General features: G+C 47.7%; 1 protein-coding gene across 4 annotated transcripts; it reads left to right on the forward strand.

The window, feature by feature from the left end:
- Nucleotides 1-7,567: 7,567 nt before the first annotated feature.
- On the forward strand, nt 7,568-20,301 carry MARVELD3 (MARVEL domain containing 3). 4 transcript variants are annotated; one of them, XM_087827160.1, is made up of 3 exons: nt 7,568-7,971; nt 9,502-9,635; nt 19,481-20,301. In XM_087827160.1, exons 1-3 carry the CDS (start codon nt 7,568-7,570, stop codon nt 20,116-20,118), a joined length of 1,176 nt encoding a protein of 391 aa, XP_087683286.1. In that variant the 3' UTR covers nt 20,119-20,301. The 4 variants fall into 4 exon arrangements, 3 of the variants coding, with proteins under 3 accessions (XP_087683286.1, XP_087683287.1, XP_087683288.1); XM_087827161.1 differs by having other exon boundaries at nt 9,508-9,635; XM_087827162.1 differs by lacking the exon at nt 19,481-20,301 and adding an exon at nt 14,780-16,248 and having other exon boundaries at nt 9,508-9,635.
- The last annotated feature ends 2,315 nt before the right edge of the window (nt 20,302-22,616 follow it).

The raw sequence follows: 22,616 nt of genomic DNA on the forward strand, positions 1-22,616 counted from the left end.
AGGTTTTCTGCTTACCCCATACATTCTTAGAACCTTACTGAAAGATATACAAATTCTCAAAGTTGGACTACACGCATTGCAACTGCGCACTCGCCCTACCCCGCTTGAGCCGAAACCTTATGTTTAAAAGTTAAAAAAGGGGGAGATGTGGGGAGCCGGCGGGACTCCCCCCGGGGAGGACCCGCCGGGCGAGGTGCTGCCCTGGGAAAATAACCCGAGAGGCCCGCTTGCCCTAGTGTCATCGAGAGAGAAATCTCTGAGGCATTGACCCGAGTGGTGGGCAGCGATGCGAGCACTCGCCCTGCTCCCCCCGCTCCCCCTCCTGAAGGGCTTAGCTTAGTGTAATATTAAATGCTTGTATGAGGAGTAGCTCAGCATGGGGCCAATATTAACAATGCTTGTATGAGGAAGTACCTTGGTCCAGGAACCGTGGCTGGGTAAGAAGTGCAGCATGTCCCAGCTACCAATGATGTATGTACAAGAACAAGGAACAGGGTGGAGAGAAGGAATTGGGACAATGGAGAGAAGGAATTGGGACAAGGGTCACTAAGTTTATGTGCTTCCGCATTAAGTGTGCTATAATTACAAGCTGAAAAATAAACTCGGGGCTCAGTCACGTACTGCAGCCCTCCCGATCCCATCCTGTCTCTTGTCTTTCTTTTCCAATCCTCACCCCCTCAATCAGGTTACTGCTCGACTGCCGGCAGGCTCCGGCAGGATTGGATGGCAAAGTTACCGGGGTGGTGGTGGTGGTGGTGGTGGGGAGAGATAAAACATTAATGCTATTTGGAATAAGGGGTGGTAGATTTATGGGTGATTTTAATTTCTTCTCTACACTTTTTTCTATTTTCAAATATTTCTACTATAAGTAAGCAATGCTCACAGTCCAAAATAATAACAATAATCTTGAAAGATGAAGAAGTTTATTCCTCTATTCGACACATGTTTATTGAGCACTTACTACATGCCAGGCACTGTCTTAAACAGTAAAACAACAGCTCCCATTGAGGTTCCACTGTGGGGAATGGGAATGTTATTAGGCACAGATCATTTGTCCCTCTGTGTAAAAGTTGACTTTGAGCAGATTTTAGGGGTAGGTGATATGGAAGGAGAGACTGCGGCCTGCTGAGGGCAACATGTGTCCCAAAATGGGAAACCATGTGGAATAGAGAGGCTTGAAGTAGTGAGCAGCATGCTTCATCCATGTTTAGAGTTTACTGGAAGCTGGCTGTTCGAGTCAGAGCTCCACCCTCTCTGGTCAAAGGCCACCTCCTATACTCAACCACCCTCCCTGGGACATTATGAAACCCGACTTGGGAATAACCCCACAGTTGGGCACTGGTCAACATGGAGCTGAGAACAGGACAGGGCATACTGCTGACACTAGTGTGAGGATAGCCACATGGTACAGGTGCCACTGATGCAGGTGCCAATTCAAGGGGTGACAGCAGGTTCTCTCTGAGTCACCTTTCCAGGCAACATGCTAGGCCTTTACTGAGATGAAAAGGACAGAGGAACCTGTGTTTTATTATTGTACATGTGTCATCACTGACATCCTAAGATTTATAGAACCGCTAGTTTTCACTGGCACTTTGTGACTTCTTCGCTGGGCACTTCGAAATGCATAAAGCCCTGGAGAGGCCTGGAATAGAGACAAGTAACTAACAGGACTTTGATTTGCCAGGGCTACGTTTCAGACATGGACCACCAGCATGGCCCTTTGAGAAAACAAAGTGGCACCTGGCCAGGCATGGCTCAGCTGTTGAGCATCAACCTAGGATCCAGGAGATCGAGGTTCGATTCCCGGTCAGGGCACATGCCCGGGTTGCAGGCTGGATCCCCCAGCAGGGGACGTGCAGGAGGCAGCTGATCAGTGACTCTCATCACTGATGTTTCTCTCTCTTTCTCCCTTCCTCTCTCTGAAATCAATAAAGATATATTTTAAAAAACAACAACAAAGTGGTGAGACACATCTAAACACAAAAAGATCCATATTCTTGGACCCCAGGTATTGCACTCCTGAGAATTTATCCTAAAGAAGTAATTTATTTCTGTGTTGGCCATCATATTGAAGAATTACAAACATTCTAAATGCCTATGATTAGGGAACAAGCTAAATAAATTGTGATAACATCAATTCATAGAAGAAGTACACGTAATACTATTTATTATAATTATAATGGTATGTATGCCACCACAGGAAAGCATTTGTATCAGTTTTCTAGGGCTGCTATAACAAAGTATCACAAACTGGGTGGTTTAAACAACAAAAATGTATTGTCTCACAGTTCTGGAGGCCAGAAGTCTGAGAACAAGGTGTCAGCAGGGTTGCTTACTTCTTAGGGCTGTGAGGGAAGCATCTGTTCTAGGCCTTTCTCCTTGGCCATCTTCTCCGTGTCTCCTCACATTGCCTTCCTCTGTACATGTCTATCTCTGTGTCCAAATGTCCCCCTTTCATAAGGACACAGTCATAGAGGGAAACAAGAAGGCGGCGTAGGTAACAGCTGTACCCACCGCCTCCCGCAACCACATCAAAATTACAACTAAAATACAGAACCACCATCACTCAGAACCTCCTGAAATCTGGCTGAACAGAAGCCCCACAACCAGGGAGCTGAAGGAGCATCGAGAGCGGTAGGAGGGGCAGAGACGCGGGCGGATCCGGGCTGAATCCCGGAGACTGGGCCGCGGGCCCACACTCGGTGCTGGGGGTTAAACTCAGGAGGGAATCTCGGCGGTGGGGGTTTCCCAGAGGAGGGAGGGGTCCCAGCCCCACAGCAGGCCCCTACCCAGGGCTCCAGGGCTGGGAAGAGACATCCCCACAACTCCGGGTTGTGAAACCAGCAGAGACTGTCGCTAAGGGTCGCAGAGACTGCGGGAGTCCCCAGCTTTCCTCTCAAAGGGCGGCGCAGGGGCTCACTCGGACGCTCCCTCTGAGCCCAGCGCCGGGCAGCAGCCTGAAAGGACCTGGGACACTCGGGGAGGAACTAACCTGCCTGGAGTCGGGGCGAGAGGTGGAGGGCGGCTTCCTCCCAGGCAGAAGGGCTGGCGGAGGCCATGGCTCCTGTGGCGAGTCCTCCCTGCACACAGCCAGCAGGCAGGCGCCATGTTTGAGTCGCCAGCACCTGACGCACACCTTAGGCCCCGCCCCGTGATTCCCGGAGGCCCCGCCCCTCCCCACCTGCAGCTCATCCAGGCCATTTCCAGGGGCTTTTCTGTGCAAGTGGCCTCTCGAGCCTCATGCTTAGGACTTTCCTAAAATCTCTCAAACAAGCAGCAGCGGGCCCCATACAGCTTGATAAGCGGCCCCAGGCCTGGCACTAGTGGCAGCTGCATTGGCTCATAGCTTGGCCTCTCCTGGGCACCTCCAAGCCCAGCACAAGTAGCAGCCAACTACGGTTGCTGTGTAGCTCATGCTGGGTGGCCCTGGGCAAGGCACTGGCACAGGCTGACTCTACACCTCCCGGAAGGCCCTAGAGGCAGTGCACCTGGTGGTCAGACTCGACCACGCTGGATTACAACCCTACCACATCCACAAGTGACACACTCAAGGGGTGCACTTGGTGAACACCAAAGCTCCACTGAAGTAAATCCTGCTCCATAGGGATGTTTCCAGCACAGCAGCTCTTTGGCTGTAGTTGCAGCTGGTCCTCACAGCTGATTGGCCTGGGGGTCAATTCCTCTCAGGGACGCCAACAGCAACCAAGGCTCAACTCCAACAGGACAGTGCACTCAGCCCACACAGCAGAGCACCTAGAAGGCCCAGCTCAGGTGACTGGGGAGGCTGAGCCACTGGACCCTACAGGACACCTACTACACAAAGCCACTCTACAAATTCCAGGAGACACAGCAGCTCTACCTAATACATAGAAACAAACACCTGGAAGCAGCTAAAAGTGGAGGCAAAGAAACATATCACAAAGGAAAGAACAGAAGAACTCTCTAGAAGAGGAACTAAATGAAATAGATCCAAGCAAGCTAACAGACACAGAGTTCAGAATTTTGTTTATAAGGATGTTTAAGCAGACTATTAGGGAAATAACTGAGAAAATCGATAACATAATAAAGTACCAATCAGAAATGAAGGCTACACAAACTGAAATGAAGAATAATTTACAGGGAATCAACAGCAGAGTAGAGGACAATGAGAATCAAATCAGAAAACTGGAACATGAGGAAACAAAAAACACCCAACCAGAAGAGCAAAAAGAAAAAAGAACCCAGAAATATGAAGATAGTGTAAGGAGTCTCTGGGACAACTTAAGAGGCCCAACATTCGTATTGTTGGGGTACTAGAAGGGAAAGAAAGATATCAAGAAATTAAAAACCTATTTGAAAAAATAATGACAGAAAACTTCCCCTACCTGGGGAAAGAAATAGACTTACAAGTCCAGGAAGCACAGAGGGTCCCAAACAAGAGGAACCCAAAGAGACCCACAGCAAGACACATCGTAATTAAAGTCCCAAAGGTTAAAGACAAAGAGAGACTCTTAAAAGCAGCAAGAGAAAAGCAATTAGTTATCTACAAGGGAGCACCCATACGACTGTCAGCTGATTTCTCAACAGAAACCTTGCAGGCCAGAAGGGACTGGCAAGAAATATTTAAAGTGATGAAAAACATGGAACTACAACCAAGATTACTCTACCCAGCAAAGCTATCATTTAGAACTGAAGGTCAGGTAAAGAGCTTCACAGATAAGAAAAAGCTAAAGGAGTTCACCACCACCAGACCAGCACTACAGGAAAAGTTGAAGGGTCTTCTTTAAGAAGAAGCTAATGAACAAAAGAATCTGACGAACTAAATAGACTCAGAGACATTGTCGCATGCAACAGACGATCATATTTCAGAGGAACAGAGGCTTTGTGTGTCACCCCAGCCTGAGCCTACACTGCCCCCTACTGGCAAGCTCTGCCCTTGCTGCAGGCTTAACGGGGTCAGAAGTCCCCTCTGCCACCTGACTTGAGTCTGGGGTCTGACAACAAACACAAGAGAGTCAGAAGATCAGTGGGGGATATGCAGGCATTGCCCCTTGATCCACACACCTGAAGGACCATCTCCCTGATAGGGATGACTCAATGACAAACACCAGAAGTCATTCAGTGTCCCAGCTTCACAGGTATGTTGACTTGTGCAGTCACACAGGGCCCCATCCTTAAAACAGCCCCATGCTTGGTTCAGTACACTCCTATCATCATCTTGAAATTCTTCATGTTTGAAAAAGGGGCCCCACATTTTTATTTTGAATCAGGCCTTGCAAGTTACGTAGCCAGCCCTAATTCTCTTTGTCCAGGTGACCAGAGGCCTGACCAAGAATACATAAGAAGTTCTGTGGGCAGCTCTGAGGGCTCTGTGGACCTTGGGACTGGTCAATTGGGAGTAGGCCCTCTCTGCTAGGCTGTGTTTCCCCAGCCATCCATTGGCTGGGCCTAGAAGTTAGGAAGGTAGATTGATGCACGGATCCAGTTTTTTGCTGAGCAGCTGGGCTGAAAGGAGAGGGCCATGAGGTTATCAAGGGCATTGATGAGAAGGCAGTTCAGATGGTTCATCGAGGGGTTCAGAGTGAGGAGAAATACCTGGAAGGCCAGTAAGTTCTGTTAGAAGGGGGCAAAAAACAAAAACTTAAGGCCCACAGAGTCCTAGTGATGTCAAAGAACAGATATGAGCGGAGTGAAGGCAGTGATGTTAGGAGCCAGCTTACAGAGTGTAGCGGAAAAGACTCAGGCCGTACACCGGAGGAGGCGAAAAGAGACCTTTATTAAGAGACCTTTATGCGGTCCCAGAGGAGGCAGTCTCCAAATTCTGGGCCCCGAACAAAGGGCTTGGGTCAGCTTTATAGGGTCATAGGTAGGGCCTGCTTTTGGCTCGAAAATAGTGGGCGGGGTTACAGAGGTCAGATAAGGTTACATATACATTCAGGCAGGTAATCTGATACCTGAAATGGGGAATCCTCCTAAAATGGCGGTGGTTCCTACCTCAAGAGCAATATTTAAATTTTCAGGAATTTTGTGAGCCTGTTGTTAACCCACTGGTCACTTGAAATTGGACGTGGAGAGAGTACTGACACCAAGGAAACAGGGGATATTGGGTTTAAGATTTCAGAAAGTTCTGTGTGATGATAATGTGCTACGTTGTTAAGGCCATGGGATGGCTGAAGGGGAGAGGAGGTGTGGTTCCTTGGAATCCAGCAAGGCTAGTTGTTCACCTCAATGCTGACGATGGCAGGCCTTGGGATGGAATGAGGCACCAAAGTCTCCAGTGAAATGAAGAGTCCAGGGGATCACTTCGGGACATCATCAAAGCAGAGCAGAAACTGAATGAATAAGCGCTGTGACAAAGACTTCTGACTGTCCGCCATCATCCCCTCTCTCCCTCACTCTCATAGCACAACCCTCCCTCCCCCCAATTTTTAGCTGGGTACATGGTTACCCTTCCCAGCTTCCTATGTAGTTACCTACGGTCATGCGACTATCTCCTGGCCAACATAATGTGAGCAGAAGTGATGCCTGCAACTTGTGGGTCTCACTCTTAAAGGAATGACAAGAGCCATTCCTGGTGCCCCAATTTTTTTTTTTTTTTCCCTTTCTGTTGGCTGGGATGTAGACACAGAAGCCAGGCATCTCGGACCTTGCCGATGAGGGTCTGAGATGCCCTCCTATCACCATCTTGAAATCCTTCCTATTTGAAAAAGGGTCCTTCTTACTGCCCCTCCCGTCCCCACGTCCAACCCATCCTGTCAGTTCTTCCTGCAGGTTATAACCTGAGCCTGTCCGCTTCTCAGCATCACCTTGGTCGCCACCACCCCTCACCTGGGTCGCCCCAGTAGCTCCCTGAACTCCTCTCTCGCCTCTGCCCTGGGCCCCCTGAGGTCCATCCTATTCACAGAAGCCAGAGGAATCTTGGCAAACATAAACCAGAGCGAGTCACTCTCCCGGCTTGAAATCCTTCTCTAGGCGACGTGCTCAGGGGTTTGTTGAAAGCCTTCATTTACCAGATGGCGATTTTACGTGTTTTCAACGTCCTCCGTTGGCAAAAGAAAAAGCTGCCAATTCTGTGTGGCTCGTCGGGGACTGTTGCACTGCTGCACCGGCCGCAAGGCCCCCCTACAACACGGCTGTTCTCGGGGTGGCGGGGGAGACGGGAGGGGCGCGGCGCCGGCTGCGCGGGGGGGGGGGGCGGGTCCGTGGATCTCGAGCGAACGGGTGGGTGGAGACCCTCGGGGAAAGTAAGCCCCCGGTGCCCGGCGCGCTCAGAGCGCGCTGCCCTGGGCCGCTCACCTTGTGGGGTCACAGAGGCGCTCCTTCCGCGCAGAGGGGCGCGGCGAGTGGCTGTCGCCGGCTCCCCCGCGTGCACCGCGGGAGGGCCCTCAGGTTGGCCGCCCGCTGCGCACCGCAGCGCCCCCTGCCGGCCCGGGGAGCGCTCGGCGGGCCCGCGGCGCAGCCAGTGCGAGTGCGCGCAGGTGAGCGGCCGCCCCGCCGCGCGCGCCCCGCCCCCGGGCTTGGCCACCTGCCGGGAAAACTGGTGATTGTTGCCCTTGGGTCGCTCCGGGGCGGGGCACGGCACCGAGCCATGGAAGAGACGTCGGGGGCTCGCGAGCCCCGGACCCGGCCGAGAGAGCGAGACCCAGGCCGGCACCCCCGCGCGGACCGAGACCGCCACCCCGAGCGACAGCGGGACCGAGCCGGGGACCGGCGCAGGGAAAGAAACGGGGGCGAGCGGAGCGACGGGGATCGGGACCGGAACCGGGACCGAGACCGGGGGCGGGACCGAGACCCCCGCCTGGACAGACACAGGGTCGGGGAGCACCGCCCTGGTGAACAAAGAGGCGGGGGGACACCCCGCCAAAGCCGGACGCGGGACGGACCCCGGCGGCCCACCTGGGACGCGGCCCCGCCCCCCTGGCCCGCGCCTTGGGAAACCCCGGAGTCACCGCCCCGCAGGAAGGAGGGCACCGGGCGCCGCGGGCGGGACAGGTGAGGCGGGGCTGCGGGGGGCCCTGCGACCGGGGCGCCGGGGTTCCCGGGCCAGCCTGCGCCGCTCTGGGCCCCCGGGCCACTTGTCGTAGGGAGCCGGTTGCAAGGAAGACAGTGCCATCCCTTTGCGTTCTTTGAGGTGACTAGAAAGGGAAGGAAAACCTTACGGTGCCCCGCAGTTCTTGACCCGAACCCGATTAGTAAAGTAGAAACCGCACCTGTTGGCAGCGGCAGAGCCGGGGGACCAGGTGAGGAGCCAGACAGGACTTCAGGCAGGACGGGAGGCGCTGGGAAGGAGCTTAGGTTCCTCCCTGACCCCCCACCGCTTGGCCACAGGACTGTCCCTTAGGGCTGCAGACCCTTTAACTGGGTTCCAGGCCCAGCCTTCCTCAAAGTCCCGGTTTCTTGGAGGACAGGTCTTAATAAAGTCAGTCCAGTGTCACGTTAATAGTTTTACTGTGTAACCCCTTCCAGGGGTATCCGTATTTCAAAAACAGCCGGAAGAAGCTACACTTTAACCACAGAACTAAATCTACCCCAAAACTGCCCATTGAAAGGCAGAGAAGTCTTGCCCTTGCCAGCGAGGTCTTTTGGGGAAGCCTCGTTCAGGTCCCATGACTGTTTCAGACCCCGCGCCCTTCCTTCTGTCTGAGCAAACTTTTGCCGTCCCTCCCTGGTAGAGCGCAGTCCCCATGAAGCCTGCGAGGTGACAGCGTGGTGGTGTGCTGGGAGACTGAGCGGGGAGAGGGTGGGCGTGCGAGGGAGGGCAGGAGTGGTCCTAGGCCCCACCGAACATCCCACCCACCTCCACAAACATTACGGAACGCCCAGATTGTGTGCCGGTCCAGCAAGGAGACAGGCAGGACCTGGACTGATGGCTTCCTTCTGGCTTTTGACACCTGCTCTCTTCTCTGAGGAGTCAGGCTCCTCTCTGCTGTGGGACTTGTGGGCTTAAGCCCAGTCTCTCTCCCGGTTGTGTCTACACAGTGGGAAAACTACTATCTTGAGTTTATATTACATTATCTAAAACCAACTAAACAAACTATGACAAAAGGTGTGCCCAGATAGAGCCACAGGGTCCAGCTCTGATTTCCCTGATTAAAGCCCCACGGCACTGCAAACTGTGTGACGTAGGAAAATACAGAGCTACAGTTGAGCTTGGCATAAAAATCAGTGTCCTAGTCCCCAGCCTGGGCATCAGAGTCTTGCCCAGGCAAACTAGTTTAGAAGTGGCCTCATCCGTGCTGAGCTGGGAAGCTCATGAAGGTGGCTCCCAGCTACTTGGTTAGATGAAGTCCCCAAGCTGACAAACCAGCGTGAAGGGGGTAGTTAGCGGAGTTGGGCCAAGTGTGTGGATATCCTCTGGGGTCTCTAAATGAGAGAATTCCCTGGAATGTGAAATACTACGGGTAAATTTTGTTTCTGCTCTGCCCATTGTTTGATGTCTGCACCCAGCATGGGGTGTCCAGAGTTCTAATACTGAACAAGCTTTTGAAATTGAGGCCCCCTAATGGCCATGTTTATTTTTAGTTATAGTGAACCCACTTCGGGGAGGTATCTGCCCTCGAACCCCAGGCCTGGACAAGAGGACGTGGAATACTACCAGTCAGAGGCTGAAGGACTCCTGGAATGCCACAAATGCAAATACTTGTGCACTGGGAGAGGTGAGCTATTTTGGAGGCAGTTTGGCCATTTACTGTCACTGGTGGTACTGGAAGGGGCCTGAACTGGTGAAGCAAAAGTTCAAGCAGAATTGAGTTCCTAGCATTTTTCGTTTTCATGCATGCATAAGGTTCTCATTTTCTTTAAAAAAAAAAAAAAAAAAAGGGTAGAAATGTCCAAAAGGTGCAGCCATGTTTGAAGTTTTTAAGCTCCAGGTGGACTGAAGGTAGAGTCAGCTCTGAGCTGCCAGCTGTCAGGGAGCTGAGGTAGAGAAGTCACCTGGAGGGAGCAGCTGGGTTGCAGTTCACAAGAGATCTGGTGCCCAAACATTCCATCATGGCTTTTATTTATTTATTTTTAAATATTTTTATTGATTTCAGAGAGTGAGGGAGAGAAAGAGGGAAAAACATCAGTGATGAGAGGGAGTCACTGATCATCTGCCTCCCGCACGACTCCCGCTGGGGATTGAGCCCTCAACCAGGGCATGTGCCCTGATCGGGAATCGAACCACGATCTCCTGGATCATAGGTTGATGCTCAACTGCTGAGCCCCGCTGGCAGGGCCCGTCATGGCTCTGAAACTTTGTTGGCCAAGACCCACAGTAAGAAATGTATTTTACATTCAGGCCAAGTTCACACACACACACACACACACACACACACACACACACACACACAAATATGTCTTGAAATAATATCCTATTACAATACCAAGTGCATGGGTAATTTCTATTCTATCCTATTTCATTAAAAAAAAAAAGCCACACTTATTAGCACCCAGAGTTTGAAAAAACACTTACTATCATGTGCTAGCCCCAGATGTGGTTTCCCAGAGTTCCCATGCCGGCAGCAGTCCTGGCCTGGCCAGCAATGAAGAAAATCTGGTTTGTCAGGGCGATCCCTGATGGCTCACATGATTGGGTGAGAAATTTTCCTAGGCTGCATGAGTAAGGGGGGAAAACTTCTCAGCCTAAGGGAGAGGCGTCATGGAACTTATACCTGAAAATGTATTTTAGGATGATTACAATGATGTACATGATTATAGGATTATATGGAACTTTCATTGAAGAGCTCTAGGCAGTTCTGGTACAAGAATCCACTTCATTTTACATATGTTGACACAACCTCATCGCTTTTCATTCTCTCAGCAACTCCTGAGGCTCAGAGAGATGCAGTAAGTTGCCCAAAGTTACACAGCTGTTAAATGAAAGAGCTGGGATTGAAACTTAGAGCCTGACTCTAAGGCCTGAAATGGTTTACTTGCTGGATCTTTCTTCTTTTCTTGATGATATAAATAATAGGAATAAGCCAGGCTGGTTAACAGGTTTCTCTATAGGGGTAAGTTTTCCTCTGTGTTGATTTACCGGGAGGGCAGAGCTTAAGGCTCCTGACCAAAACACATCCTGATTTACCTTTGATTGCTTGTGGCTGGCTTTAGGCGTAGAGATTGAGTTTCTCAGTCATGATAGTGAAAGGATGGCTCAGCAGCCAGAAGCTAACAAATGAGGGCTTATAAAGATCTCTGTGCGCGCAGAGACCCATATAAGTACACAGTACGGTGTTGTGTTGAGAGAAATGGCCATTAAACACCAGGAACTGCTCTCAAGCAGGAAATGCACGCATGGATAAAGGTCGCGGTCTCAGCGTTCATCTTTTATGATTTCTTTTCCTTATCGGTGAAATCATGCCCTCCTTCCTCCAGCAAACTGGCAAAACTGGGAGGCTGTGGCCCTCTCCAGCTTCCAGGGGAGACCCTGAAGTTTGGGCTCTGAGTCGCTCTAACAGGACTTTCAGTGGTTATGCTGAGAACACTGACAGGAAAGAGAGAGGCCCCCAGTCCACTTTTACAGGCAGAGACTAAAATCTTTAGGTGCTGAGGATAAAGATGAGATAAAAAGCAAGTGCAGGTGTCACATGTGGATATCAGATCACCAGGACTCCTGTCCGTGTGAAGGTTGTGCTCATTCATGATTTAGAGGGACCGGTGAGGAGTTACATGTTCCCTGGGAAGAAAGTACATTTCTTGGCTCCTCCAGTTTGCATTTGGAGTAGCTTCTCCTTTCCCTTTTGTTCATTCCCTCTCCCTTTAGACCCTTAGTGCTCAAATCATCATGGAGAAAATCACTGGAGAGCTAGGCCAGCGTAACAAAGAAGTTGTTGAAAAATAAAAAAATAATAATAATTTTAAAAAAACACATGATGATGTTTGCATTCAGTTTATAGACTTACTTGCAAAGCATCTTTAAAAGTTTAATTTTCTCCCAAGAAAGTTGTAATCCCTAGAGTCAGTGGTGCGTGTCTCTCACTCAGAGCCTAGAGATTGAGGTTTTGATATGGCTTCCCACAGCCAATGCACTGACTTGTGATCACATTGGAAAGATTCAGGGGGGACAGTTGTGGGGCTCCTCCCCTAATTAATATTCTCAGTCCCCCCTTTTAGGTACTTGCTTATTTTTAATATGTTTTCCTTGATTTCAGAGAGAGGGAGGGAAGGAGATATAGAAACATCAATGATAAGAGAGTCATTGATCAGCTGCGTCCTGCATGCCCGCTACTGGGGATCGAGCAACCCGGGCATGTACTCTGACCGGGAATCGAACAGTAACCTCCTGGTTCATGGGTCGGTGTTCAACCACTGAGCCCTCCTGCCAGGCTTAGGTACTTATTTAATACCCTACCCCAGTACTTATCTGGACTGAGCTTAGGCCAAGATTTCAAACCACCTTGGACTTTAAGAGTGTTAACTCATGAACAGATCTGAAAGATTGAGCCCAGGTCAGAGGAAGGAATGACCGCAAATGAACTATTGCCTCTTTGGAAAGAGAAGGGGGCTTAGCAGAGAGCCAGATTCCTTCATGGGGCGAGGAAGCCCTGGAGAGCCTGTGAGCCTTGATTTTTAAAAACGGATACCCCCTGGACATCCCTCCCAGCCCAGGTGATTCTTTTCTGGTTCTATTAAACCTAAAACAGGAATAAGGGGCTCATGGGAGCTCGAGCCCTCCGCACAGTCCAATAAGAAATATATAGCATATTTTTCCTCCCGTTAGCAAAACACTGGGAAAAGCCTAAATGTCCTTTACACTGGAATTATTTAAAATCATTGTGGTATTCTTTGCATCCCTTAACATTCTTTTTTTAAAAAAATATGTTTTTATTGATTTCAGAGAGAGGGAGAGAGAGAAACATCAATGATGAGAGACAGCCATCGACCAGCTGCCTCCTGCACGCCCCCTACTGGGGATTGAGCCCATAGCACGGGCTTGTGCCCTGACTGGGAATCCGAACCATGACTTCCTGGTTCATGGGTCGACGGTCAACCACTGAGCCATGCCAGCCGGGCAACATCCCTTAACATTATTAAGTACATTTACTTTTGCTGCGATAGAAAAAATGTTCACACCATATTATTCTTAAGTGAAAAAATAGGCTATATAAGCAGTAGATAGAGTAGGACTCTGTTCTTACCTAAACAAGCAAATAAACAGTGGCAAAAATTATGGGTACATGGCGGAAAAGTCCAGAAGAAAAACTGTGCTTTTTAAAAATTATCGGTTGGAATTTAGGTAATTTTTACATTATATATTTCTGTTTTATCTACATTTTTTGGTAAGTATATGTTACTTTTATAGTTAAAGAAAACAGTAATGCTATTTGAATTTTAGGGGGAAATTACAGAGTGTAAAGATAATATTTGAGAGTTCATCATTTCGATTAGAGAGTGTGTAGATGTAACACAGCTTCATATACAGACCAAATGGGCCCGGGCATAAAATCCGGTTCTCTAAATGCCAGGCGGATGCTGACAACCTGACATCAGAGTCCGCTGACCCACCAGACACCTTCCAGCAGGCACAGTCCCCAAGCTCAGAAGCACCCAGCTTCATATTATGCTGAGATACACTAGAGAGTACATCACTATGATTCCATCTATAGTACCTGAATTTCTAGAAAAGGCAAACCTATTCCTAATGGCAGCAAGCATATCAGTGGTTGGCTGAGGGGGAAAGCGAGGGATTGATGGCAAAGGTCAAATTTCCAGGGAACTTTCTGGCAGATGAAACGGTCTGTGTCTTGATGATGATTACATGATCGATTACATGCCAAAACCCAAGCTGTGTGTTTAACCTGGGCCATTTTGTTGAGTATGAGTTATATCTCAAAAAAGCTGATTTTAAGGAGAGCAGCCAGCTTTGGTGGAAGAGCTGGGGCTCTTTCCTTGTCCACGATAAAGAAGCTAGGGGCCCTGAAAGAATCCAGCTCTGCTCTTTAGGAAAACAAAGTTACACTTTAAAACACACTTACTGAGCCCTAGCCAGTTTGGCTCAGTGGTTAGAGCGTTGGCCTCTAGACTGAAGGATCCCAGGTTCAATTCTGGTCAAGGACATGCACCTCAGTTGCAGGCTCAGTACCCTGGTTGCAGGCTCAATCCCTGGCCCAGGTCGGGGCCCTTTCGGGAGGCAACCAATCAATGTCTCTCTCCCATTGATGTTTCTCTCTCCCTTCCACTCTCTCTGAAAAGCAATGGAAAAAATATCCGCAGGTGAGGATTAAAATAAATAAGTAAATAATTAAAACATACTTGTTTCTTTAATTCCATAAGCCTGACAGGTTTAATTAACTTAATTGCTCCTATTCTAACACCTGTGAACCACGGTTAACATTTTGATGCATATCTTCCATACTTTTTTCTAACTATTATGTTTTTAACTTCTAATTTTCTTCCAACTTGGATACGTCACCTCTTTCAAACAGAAGATAGCCACAAAGCAAATCTAAATGGGAGACAACTATTTTTCAGTCTTCCTGGCAGAGAAGGGCTGGGGCGAAGAAAGTTCTTGCCTTCCATACAGAATGCCTTTCTCTCTGCTCGCTGGCCTGCTTTCTCCCACCGTCGTCCTGCACCCCACCTGGGCAGGCTGCTTGGCCCTTTTTGAGAGTTACTCTTTTCAGTCCAAAGTATCTCTGACATCACTTCTGGAGACCACAGTTCCCAGCTACCATCTACTGCAGCTTTGGCTGTTCGGGCCTCCCAGAGGGCAAAATAGCCAGCTGTGGTTTGAGCTGCCACTGGGAAGACAGCCTCAAGGTGGATGTCTCCAAGTGCAAAATCGCTTCTCTCAAAACGGTAATGCACCCTTCTTTTGCAGCCTGCTGCCAAATGCTGGAGGTTCTCCTGAACTTGCTGATCGTGGTCTGCAGCTCTGTATCTTACAATTCCACAGGGGGCTACACGGGCATCACCAGCCTGGGGGGCATTTACTATTACCAGTTTGGAGGGGCTTACAGTGGTTTCCATGGTGCTGATGGGGAGAAAGCGCAGCAGCTGGACATCCAGTTCTACCAGCTAAAGCTGCCCACAGTCACAGCGGCAATGGCCTACGGTGGAGCCCTCATGGCCTTCTGCTGCCTCCTCATCGCCATGGGCGTCCTGCGGGTCCCGTGGCATTGCCCCGTGTGGCTGCTGGTCGAAGGCCTGCTGGACGTGCTCATCGCCGGGGCCTACGTGCCAGCTCTGTACTTTTACTTCCACTCGCTCTCGGCCGCCTACGCCTCTCCCGTGTGTCAGGAGAGGGAGGCCCTGTACCAGAGCAAAGGCTACAGCGGCTTCAGCTGCACTTTCCACGGGGGAGATATAGGAGCTGGCATCTTTGCTGCCCTGGGCATTGGGGCCTTTGCCGTGGGGGCCGTGCTGGCCATCAGGGGTTACCAAAAGGTCAGGAAGCTCAAAGAGAAGCCTACAGAAATGTTAGTGTTTTAGGCTTTTTAAAACGTCCTGCCAAACGGAAGTGGTATAAGTTACTCTAAATCACGGTCTTTCTTGGAATATGTTGTGGAACTTGCCAAGGCTTGAAAACTAACAGGCCAATTTTGGTATCCCGGGTGCAGCTCTGGGTTGCATGGACTGTTGTTGTCTGACATAATAAGCCTGGTTCTGGAGTCTTCTGGTGGTGAGGGACACACCAAAATTATTTTTAAAACAAAAACTGGAGCCTAAGACCCCCAAGGAAAAGGCCTGTGCTGCAGCAGAGTGTCCTTGTTGAATAAATGCAGGGAGATAACCAAGCGAATTTAAAGAACCTTATCTTCAGAGTTCAAGAAAAGCCACAAAGACATGAGACATTTCAGCCTGAACTTTTCTGAGCACAGTCGTCTTAAGCAGATTAGCCCCGAATTTTTTCCACACTAAACTCCAATGGCCTCCACTTCCTTCATGCTCTGGATGCAGGGGTGGGATGCTGGGGAGGTTCCTGTAAAATTGAAGTTGGAGGTAGGTGTGGGCTGAGGAAACAGGAATCAGATTAATTTGCTGGGTTGCAAAGAAGCTATTCTTACGAGCCCCTTACCACGGCTGTGAAAGCTCAATAAGTGTTTTGTACCTCTTACAAGTGTACCATTGTATGAGGAATAAAGCTGGACATCAGGAATTCAGGATCCACCCAGAATAAAGAATGTAAACTCTTTCCTGACAGAAGAATGCTGCTTTTGGCCAGACAACTTCATGGGTTCTTATTACATGTTAAATTACGACTTACAGTACATTATGGTATATTCTTGGTACAAGTGAATGTGTCCTTTGCTTTATGTGAATCTAATAAAAATCCAAAGAAAATTTTAATTTAGAGGTGATGGTTCTCTTTACAATACATTTATAACACAATATTATTCCCTTAAATACAGGCAACATCACATTTAAAAGGTGAGTTCCATTTGGGTTTAGAAAAGGAAATTATAATATGCTTGTCTGTGATTAGAAAATTCTTGAAGAATACACAAGAAAGCATTAACAGTATTTGCTTCTGGAGAAGAGATTTTTTTTTTTTAAATCCTCACCCAAGGATATTTTTTCCATCACCTTTTCAGACAGAGAGTGGAAGGGGGAGAGAATGAAACCGATTTCGGAGAGAGACATCAATTGGTTGCCTCCCGCACGCATCCCGACAGGGACTGAGCCTGCAACTGAGGTACTTGCCATTAGCTGGAATCGAACCCAGTACCCTTCTGTCCACAGGCCAACGCTCTAACCACTGAGCCAAACCGGCCAGTGCAGGGAGATTTAAAAAAAATTTTCATTTAGCCTGGCCAGGGGTGGCTGAGCTGTTGAGCATCGACCTAGGATCCAGGAGATTGCGGTTCGATTCCCGGTCAGGGCACATGCCCAGGTTGCGGGCTCGATCCCCAGTCCAGAGCATGCAGGAGGCAGCCGATCAATGACAACTCTCTGATCATTCATGTTTCAACTCTCTCTCTCCCTCTCCCTTCCTTTCTCTGAAATCAATGAAGACATATTTTTTAAAAAAAAAATTTTTCATTTAATGCACGGCTTGACTGCCCGTATTTTCATTTTATTTTAGATAAATAAAAATTTGACCTGCTCACTCCAATTTGTCACATTTGCAGTGCAAAGGCAGAAGTAGATGTGTAATTAAGCAGTGTATTAAATGGTCAGCCATGGAAGCAGCCTCCCTGAGAAAGACACTATTTACAACAAAAATCTCACTTTCAGAGTGTCTATTTCCCTCCATAGAGCCCTCTACTGTCTTTCCAGCGATTTGTTCCATCTCACCAGAGGGAAACTGCCAGCTCTGGTCAGCCTGCTTCTTTCCTCCTGCTGTCTGTGACTCCTTCCGTACTAACAGCATGCTTGGAAATACCTGAGCCTATCTGATGGTGATGTCTAAGTTAGGTCAGGCTGGCCGGTACTGTGGCCATATTCCATCAACAGGCCATTATTCCTCTCGATTGCTGCAGTCAGTGGGTTGGTTGATAAGATCTAGATTTATTCCATTTCAGCCCAGCAGATAGCTGCTGCATGGATTATGACTCCATTGTTTTAACAGATTCTGTGCCAGAAAGAAACGTTCAAGTTTCCACATCTCGTAGTAGGACAATATTCCTGTTTCTCGACAGGGGGTGAGATATTAACATGTGTACAAGAGGAAAACCAAGGCAGAGAAAAGTGTTGGGTAGGGGGAACTCACTCCCTGTGAATTAGAACGATGTCTGGGTCAGTTCACTCGCTCTGCTGTAGGGAGAGAGTAGCCAGTGGCTTCAGTGCCAGGGTGGAGAGTGGGCAGCTCTGATCTGATGTTATTTTCAGATTTAGAGGAATGTAGCTTCTCAACTGTCAGAGCCTTTGACTGCTGTGTCCCATGGACCTCCTAGCGGCAGATAGGATCAGCAGGCCCAGTAGCTGTTGCCTAAGTACATTAGATGGAGATACTGGTCTTTAGCCACCCAGTTGATAAATGTGGTATGCCTAGTGTATTAGATAGAGGGTTTTCCTGATTTCTGAGAAGCCACACTTCTCATAAGTTCTTCCTATTCCTAAATCTCTCACTCAGCCCCTTCCATTTTATAAACATTATTGGGTAGCATCACCAGCCACTTGTTTAACATTTTATGGTTTTTCCAAATATTTTCCTATACTTGCTTTCATTTGGGCCTTGCCACGGATCTGTGGGATAAGACAGGTAGGCATTATCTTCATTTGTCAAGTGAAGTGTCTGAGGATTTTGGACAGTGACCTGGGCCAAGGTCACAGGCAGTAAAGAGCAGGGACGTGAACCTGGCGTTCCCACCCTAGGTTCACATGCTTTCCTCTTAGTTCCATGTCTGAACCCTGAGGGAATGGCAGGAGACCTCCCAGAAGTAAGTCTCAAAGAGCGGGGACTCTGCCAGTTACAAATGAGAGCTGTCCTTGGACAGAAGACATTCACCTGTTGGCTCCCACTGCCTCATGGCACTTGTAGGTTCCTTAAACTTGTAAGAAATGCCCAAGGAGACAGCCAATAGGACCCTGAATAGACTGGTACATCCACCCAATGGAGTTGGAGGCCATGCAACGAAGAATGTGGACAGCTAACCTGAAAACATCTCTAGGAAGAATAAATGAGAAAAGCAAGGTGAAGAATAGTATACATGCTGTGCTTCCTTGTGAAAAAGGCAGGAAAGGGGGATGGAAGGCAGATTTGAATGTGCTCTTATTTGCACAAGGGAACACAGTTATATTAGAAAATCATGAAAGTGGCATAGAGAACAGGGTGGACAGGAACACGAGTGATTTTTCTGTTTATACCTTTTTACATCATTTTGATTTTTTAAAAACTTTAAAATGTGAACTAAAGATTCATAAAACATTGCCAAAAATAGTAGAGATCCTGTGTACCCTACACCCAATTTTCTCCTATGGTGACACCTTACATTACTATAGTATTAATACCACAACTCTGCAAAGTTCAGATGTCACCAGTTAAATGCACTCGTGTCTCTGTGTGTGGTTCCACATAGTTTTATCACATGTAGATTAGTGTGACCACCATCATAATCGAGTATAGAGCTATTTCATCATCCCTTGTGCTCCCCCATCTAGTCACACCCATCCCCCAACAACCACAGCTGTTGCCTGTATGAACAGTTTGTTTCTTCTTATTGTTGAGTAGAATATTCCTTGGTATGGGTGTTCCGGATTGTTTAACCATCTGCCCTTTGAGACATCTGGGTTGTTTCTGGTATTTGGCGATTACAAATACAGCTACTGTGAACATTTGTGTAAGTGTTTTTGTGTAGACCGAAGTTTGCATTTCTTTAGGGTAAGAGCTCAGGAGTACAGGTGCAGGGTCACATGGTAAGTGGTATGTTTTGCTTTTATTTAAAAAACTGTTAAAAAATTTTCCAGGGTGACATTCCGATTTTTCAAACATATGAACATTGAAAAATAAATCAAGGCTGTTAATGTTGAGTCTGACCATGTCCTTAAAATCAGGGCAGCAGTATTTCTCTAGTCTGACCTGGAAAGGTCTCCTGGATACGTGATGCTCTTGTTATATCCTAAATCTTTCTCCTCCTAGGTGTGGTACAGATAGTGGAGGTGATACTGAATGGGATGGTTCTCATGTGTATCGTGGCTTCCTACTTTGTCCTTGCTGGATTCAGCGCCAGCTTTGCCAGTGGCGGCGGCTTTGGAAGCAACTATTACTCACCGTTTGAAGGCACTGAGCTGGAGGAGGTTCGGCAGCTGGACCAGCAGTACACAATCCTCCGGGCACCCCTGATATACGGTGGCGTGGCTGTTTCTCTGGGGCTGGGTGTCCTCACCATGGGTGTTTTACTCCAAGGAGCCAAGAGTCTAACCAAACTGCCCAGGAACTGGCTCCTCCTGGAGGCCGCCTTCAGCGTCCTGGCAGCAGTGGGCTACTGCACAGGCATCGGGGTTTACCTCCACGTCGCCTTGCGGATCAATGCTACAGACACTTGCAAGAGAAGAGAAAGGCTCTACGCACGCAAAGGTCTCACCTGGATGAACTGCCAGCTGTCAGGCACTGACGGAGCGGCTGCCACCTTTGCCTGTCTTCTGGTGATAATGTACGGAGTCAGTGTGGTGCTGGCCCTACGGAGCTACCGAGAACAGAAGCACTACAAAGACAGCCGGGAACAGCACAGAAATTACAGCGAAGCACCGGAGTATCTGTGGTCAGGAACACTCTGAGATCTCTTGGAACCTAAATGTCAACCCACCTCCCTGGTCTCTCTCAAAAAGATGGGTCCTTTAAAACCACACATTGGACAACTGGTGTTTTCACCTATGCAATTTTATAAATGTTCTCTGCGGTACCAATGCAAAGCTAGATGGTCATTTCACTTTTCTATCAATAAGCTTTTCAAGCTCAAAGCTTGAAAAAACTATTTCCACTTTTGCTACAAAGAACATCAGAAGGTTGGGTGTGCCCGTATGGTATGGCTCCCGCACCAAATAGTAAGGTAGTAATGATAATGAGCGCCAGAGAAATTCTGCAAGTTGAGAACTACACACCAGGGGTAGCAGGCCCCAGGAAGTCACCAAAAGAAATAAGCCACTTCCCCTCATACTTGGTCCCAGGGGAACGATTTTAAAGCAGCTTTGTGACTGAATTCTAAATGAGTAATTACATTCTGACCCTCTCCTAGAGGGAAACTGTTCTGCCCATTAGAGATAAGAGGCCGGACTGCCCACACATGAAGATAGATGCTTTTAGCATGCACTTTCCTCAAGATTCCTACATTAGGGTGGAGAGAAAATGTTTTGTTTTGGGGTTTTTGCCAGCATTCCAAGTTAGTTTCTTTTTTCTTGCAAGGCATTTAACTGGAATTCAACTTTCCCAGAATATGTTTCTTAAATATGAGGCCTCCTATAGTGAGAAATGAAAATCATAAACTTCTTAAATGTGTTATTGAACTGTTTCTAAGATAAAGCAGTTCATTTTACTAGACTATAAAGGCCTACAGGAGGCCTCCTCATTGCTGTGTTCCCCGACGGTGTTCTATAGAGTAAGCCTTCAAAGGTAGGTTGTAATCTCTCATGATCCTGATGTACTTTCATAATGTAACAGATCATGAACACTGAATCTGAAAAATAAAGTTTTCATAATTTTAATCCAAAGTCTTATAGCTGTCCTTATACTTTACAACTGGTCTCAGATTTTTAGTTCATGTCAGATGCAACTGCAAATATACACATTATATTTAAAGTATAGGGTTTTTTACGAATTTTCCTCTTGCGTTTCAATAGCTAATTCTTTTTCTAAATCATTGTTTTATGTTCATATTATAAACAAGATTAAACTATTATATAAATAGAGGGTGTCCCCACAAAAATGTGCACACGCTTTAACAGATGACAGCTCAATTTTGAAAATGAAATGTATTTTAGTAAACACTGCCTTTATAATTATTCAAAGTGTGTGTATACATTTTTTGGGACACCCTATATGTTTATATAATATATATTACATAATATATAATGTAAAGTATTATATATATTCAAACCAGATTTTTAGAAATTTCTAAGAATAGCAATTTTGACATAAGTCTCACATTCTCTAATCTATACAGTAAGAAACCAGCGAACATAATCCTCTTTCAACACATGCCAAAACACGTTGGCTGTTTTTACCCCTGCGTGTCTGACTCTCCTCCCTCTCCCCCACCCCACCCCTCAACTCCTCTCCTCCCTGTCATCTATAGTTAATTCTTACGGAACCTTCCAAGTGAAGGATCCAAACAGAATCTCATGGAGAAATGGGAGATTACCTAAATTATACTTTTACAAAAAGTAAAGCTTGGAGGGAAACAATCAACTAGAAATCTACATTGCTAGGTTAAAATACAAACATTTGAGCCACATAAAGACACTTCCACTCTATCACTCTTAGCCCCACAGGTTCACTAAGTGGTACACAAACAGTTTAACCACAGGAAAAATCTAACAGCCCAATCCCTACCCACCCCCTAAAAAAACACCCCCCCTCTCAAAACACACACACACACACACACACACACACACACACACACACACACACAAACACCCCCCCCCCCCCCTAGAATTTATTCCCAAATTCCCTGAAACACATCCTGTGTCTAGGTCATGCTTGATAAAATGAGGGCTTTGGCCTGTCTAACCCCAATGTTGTGCCCAGGCCCAGCTATAACACTGCTCCCAAGATTCAGCTCCTCTCCAGTGACTGAAGCCCATGAGTCACTGTAATCACATTGCCCCATGTCTGCAGTTCCCAATCACATCTTATTTCCTACCACTTGAGAAGGCAGGTCAAGATTCATCATTCACATTTTACAGATGAGGAGACAAAGGTTCAAGAAGGTTAAGTGGTTTACCCAACAGCTGACATTTCGCTGACTAATCACTATGTGCCAGATCCACAACCAAGCTAAGGAAGCATTTTGCATCTTTCATCTCATTTAAGCTCACAACTTGAGAGATACTATTATTTCCATTTAACAGTCAAGGGGGGTGGGGGGAGCCTTGGAGAGGTTAACTGCCTAAATTCAAACCTGAGGGGCAGAGGTGAAACTCTGGACCAATGAATCGCACACTGCAATATGTTGTGACAGATACTCTTGCGGCCTTTTGTGTGCCAGGGGACTGATATCACGAAAGGCAGAGAACGCACTCAGAAGATTCCACTTCTGGCCCTCTGGAATAGGTATGTG

This window comes from Miniopterus natalensis, chromosome 18, assembly GCF_054644295.1.
Source record: "Miniopterus natalensis isolate mMinNat1 chromosome 18, mMinNat1.hap1, whole genome shotgun sequence".
Classification (NCBI taxonomy): domain Eukaryota; kingdom Metazoa; phylum Chordata; class Mammalia; order Chiroptera; family Miniopteridae; genus Miniopterus; species Miniopterus natalensis.